We start from the raw sequence: 4369 nt of genomic DNA on the forward strand, positions 1-4369 counted from the left end.
TTATTTTTCACCAATGATTTAAAAAACCATGCCAAATCTTGAGAACTAAAAAAAGTAGCTTTCTAAAAGTTTTTTTTTTTTTTTTTTTTTTGTTGAATTTGGCTAAGAATTCAACCATTGTGTTTAAGAAAAAAAACAAAAACAATGGTTAAATTGTTAGCCAATTTTAAAAAACAAAAACAAAAAACCAAATGGTTATCAAACGGGGTCTTAGAGACTAAAAAATTACCATTTTCTTCTTTTTTTTTTTTCTTCAAGCCAAATTCTAATTAGTTTTTGAAATTTCTTGCCTTCTTTGAGAGTGCAAAAAACGTTCTAAACAAGCCATTGGCAAAAGATATTCTAGTGAGCTTCGATCGTCATTGGGTAGCTTAATGAAGGTCTAAGTGGTTTGTGATCATGGAAAGTATCTTAACATTTCTTATGCTCTATCTAAAAATAAGCAACAATCACACAATTTTATTAAAAAGAAAGTTTATAATTTTTTTTAAAGGCGGAAAGGTCGTCTGTTCTCAAAGTGATGAAAACAAATTCTTATTAAAGTTCCCATACTCATCTTATAGGGAACTTAATCAAATAATGGCCAATTTTTTTTAGACAATTTTTAAAAAGGAAGAAAAATCATATTAAATATATTAATTTGATTTTTTTTATTACAACAAATATGTTATTTTATCAAATCTTACATATCAAAGGAGATTATGTATTTATTGTTTAAATCTCAAGTTGAATATTTGACAACATTAATTTAGATTCTTTTCCCCCCTTTTCACTCATGTCTCTAATTAATGCCCTTTTTCCTTCCCATTTTACTATATATTCCTACATTAAATAGATATTGAATTAACAATAAATGAAGAGAGAGGAAGGAGTAACACCAAATAAAACTCCTTAAAAAAATAGCCAATAGATCCATAATTAATGTTACCGCCTAAATTCAAACTTAGGACCCTTTTGGTTATACTATATAATTAATCTAAACCATCTTTAATCCAAACAGTAAACACCACTTCTAAATCAGTTTTCCAAGACCATTACTAATATAGATGTTTTTAACAAAATTGTTTATCACCAAGTTATAATTTTCCTCATGTAAAAGAAATTAGGAAAAAATCATTTTTGTCTCTATATTTTGGGATTAATCTTCATTTGGTCGATAGATTTCATAATATTATACATTTAGTTCTTAAATTTTGAGTTTTGTTTCAATTTAGCGTATAGATTTCAAAATGTTATAGTTTTATCTTTGAGATTTGAGTTTTATTTCAATTAAGTCTCTAGGTTTCAAGATTAAAGCTTAATCTCGATTTTTCATTAATACTAACTTTTAGTCATTAGCGTTAATACTCACCTACTTAGGATTTAATATCTTATGAATTTCTTTGATATCTAAGTGTTGTAGGATCAAATAGATTATCCTATGAGATTAGTCGAGATGCGTATAAATTGGTACACTTACAGATTTAAAAAAATAATTTTAAATGAAAATTTTAATTCTTAAAAATTTCAAGCTTGTCTAAAAGACCCATAAACAAGAAGTGTCTAAGACTAAGAGGCCCCATAATTTTTTTTTCCAAAAAATATATCTATATATATCTAATAGGTCTTTGACATTTCAATTCTGTCTAAATAGTCCTTAATACTATAAAATATCTAATAAATAGATCTTCAATACATTTTTAGTATAAATTGGAGGTGGGAGATTTAAACCACGGATCTCTTGGTTCTTAGCACATATAGATGCAAGTTGAGTTAAGTTCTCGTTGTCTAATATATATTATACTTTTAAAAATCAACTAACCTATTAGATATAAAATTAAATTTTAGAGAAGTTTTCACATATAAGAAAAATGTCAAACTATTTACAAAAATAGAAAAAAAAATACTGATAGACATCGATAGACTTCTATCCACCTCTATCAATGATAGAATTGTACTAGTTTCAATCACTGATAGTATCAATCATAGACTTCTATCAATTTTTATCATTGATAGACATTGATAGACTCCTATCACTGTCTATTAGTGATAGACTTGTATTAGTTTCTATCATTGATAGATCCTGATAGACTTCTATTAGCGTCTATTAACGATAGACTTATACCAGTTTCTATCATTGATAGACATTGATAAACTTCTATTAGCGTTTATTTGTGATAAACATCGATAATAATGTCTATCACAACTATAATTAAATTTTACTATTTGTGTAAATATTTTCTTTTATTTTTCTATTTTTGAAAATCTCTTTAAATTTTAAGTCTAAAGTTGATCCATAAAATTTTAACATATCAAATATACATCGATGATCTCTTAGGAACAAAAATTTCAAAATTATTTTTTTTAAAAAAAATTAAAAATCTACCGGATATAAAATTGAAAATTCTCCAATTTAACCGGAAAATACAATCGTGTAGTAAACGTGTAATACAAGCTTTAAATTAATATTTTACAAAATAATACCAACTTCCCCACCTTTATCCACAAAGAGTCACATGCCATCAACTTTAAATAAACAAAAAGGCAAAGGGCAAAATTGTGAAGAAATCTCTTTATAAACAACTAAAAGTAACATTATTGCAAAATGAAAAAAATATGAAAATGGGTTCCCTTAATTCTTCTTCTTCCCCATTTTCTTCACTCCAAATCTTGCCTTCATCTTCATCTCCATCTCCATCTTTAAGCTTAGTGAAATTCAAAGCTGTTTTGCAGACTCTCATTCTTTCTCTAGCTAGAGCTATCTCCCGAGCCAAAACGACGGCGTTTCACATCTTAAAACAAGCCAACCATCAATATGCCATAGCTTTGAAGAGGAACAAGAAGAAGCTTCTTTATGGCTCCTTTAGACTTCACTACAATTGGTGCTCTGTTTCTTCTAATTATTATAATTCTCACGTGACTCCGCCAGTGATCACGTGGGACCATGAATACTCCGGCGGCGGCGGCAGCGGCGGTGACCAGCTTGGTGGGTATTTGGAGTGGCTGGAGGAGAGAGAGAATAATAATAAGATTAAAAATGAAGAGGGTGTTAATGAAATTGATAAATTGGCTGAGATTTTTATTGCAAGGTCTCATGAGAAATTCAAGCTTGAAAAACAAGAGTCTTACAGGAGATTTCAAGACATGATGGCTAGAAGCTTCTAACTATTTTTTTATAATATATATATATATATATATATATATATATATATATATATATATGTGGTGTTTCATTGTTTTAATTTCTCTTTAAACGTAGAGGATGATCATGGATGAGGATGATGGAGTTGGAATGGTGATGTAATTTGTTCCAATTTTTGTTTTCTTTTTCCTTTCATTAAACATGAATATGAGAGTTCAGGCATCTTTCGAAGTGATATGTTAATTATGGTTGAATTATACGCACTTGTAAATCTAACTTTTCGAAGTATCTCACGTTTATTGATTAGGGCGAACAAGTCCACAATCAAAGTGGACACTTGTTCTTGGCTCAAGAAGCGAAGTGAATTAGCTCGGCTGCTTCTTCTCCACACTTTTTCTGCTTTCCCACCTGTTAGGGCGATGCAATACTGATAAAGTCTAAGGGCTGTAGAGACTCATCCACGAGAAAAATCATATAAATTGTTTATTCGAGAATTTTTTCTTTCCTTTATTTTAAATTTTTTTCTTTCCTTTATTTGAATTTTTCATCTTCCCTTTTTCTTTCACAAGAATTATGAGGTTGAGTTCCGTATACAGGATTTGAAAGTACTCAATTCATAAGTGACTTAACACCAACAAACCAATCATCAAGTTTGATTATTATAACAAATAATAAATAAAAATAGCAAATGAAAGTCTATCAGTGATAGCCACTAATATTTTCTATCATTGATAGCTTAATCTTTGATTATATTTTCGTAGTTAATAGCCACTGAAATCTATCATTGATAGCCAACTTAGTGAATTTAATTAATAAAGTTGAATCTCAAACTAAAATGTAAGTGGAATGCCTATAAGTTATCACTAATAGCATGTTTGTCAGTAGTAGAAGCTATCATCGAAAAGAAAAGGGACTTAATTAAACAAAGTTTATATATATATATATATATATATAGTGAAAGAAAGTGAAAATAGTTTGACGAAACATGAAATGAATTCAATTGTGTAGATTAAATTCATTGTTTAGAAACTTTCAAATTGAATTGAAACTTCAAATTAAAATGATGTTTCATGTATAAATTTAATTGTATGAAAGTTAAATTTGTAATTTTTTAATTTGAATGAGTTATGTTTGATTTTTGTCAAGACTCAATTGAGTTAAATTTGACAAATGTTTCAATTTTTGTATTTATTTTATTTTATTTTGTAATTTGGAGAGTTACCAAGTTGCTAGCCTATAAATAGAAAT

General features: G+C 28.1%; 1 protein-coding gene across 1 annotated transcript; it reads left to right on the plus strand.

Annotated features, from left to right (window-relative positions):
* The first annotated feature begins 2585 nt into the window (after positions 1-2585).
* Positions 2586-3705, plus strand: LOC150032911 (uncharacterized). Its single transcript, XM_090307503.1, has one exon. The coding sequence runs from the start codon at positions 2596-2598 to the stop codon at positions 3142-3144; it is 549 nt and encodes a 182-aa protein (XP_090163629.1). The 5' UTR covers positions 2586-2595; the 3' UTR covers positions 3145-3705.
* Positions 3706-4369: the final 664 nt, after the last annotated feature.

Source organism: Benincasa hispida, chromosome 11 (assembly GCF_027475165.1).
Source record: "Benincasa hispida cultivar pf3 chromosome 11, pf3_genome.v1.1, whole genome shotgun sequence".
Taxonomy (NCBI): Eukaryota; Viridiplantae; Streptophyta; class Magnoliopsida; order Cucurbitales; family Cucurbitaceae; genus Benincasa; species Benincasa hispida.

What these genes read in the sequence shown, in the direction of transcription:
- LOC150032911 (XM_090307503.1), top strand. Translation starts at nt 2,596, where the DNA reads ATGAAAATGGGTTCCCTTAATTCTTCTTCTTCCCCATTTTCTTCACTC.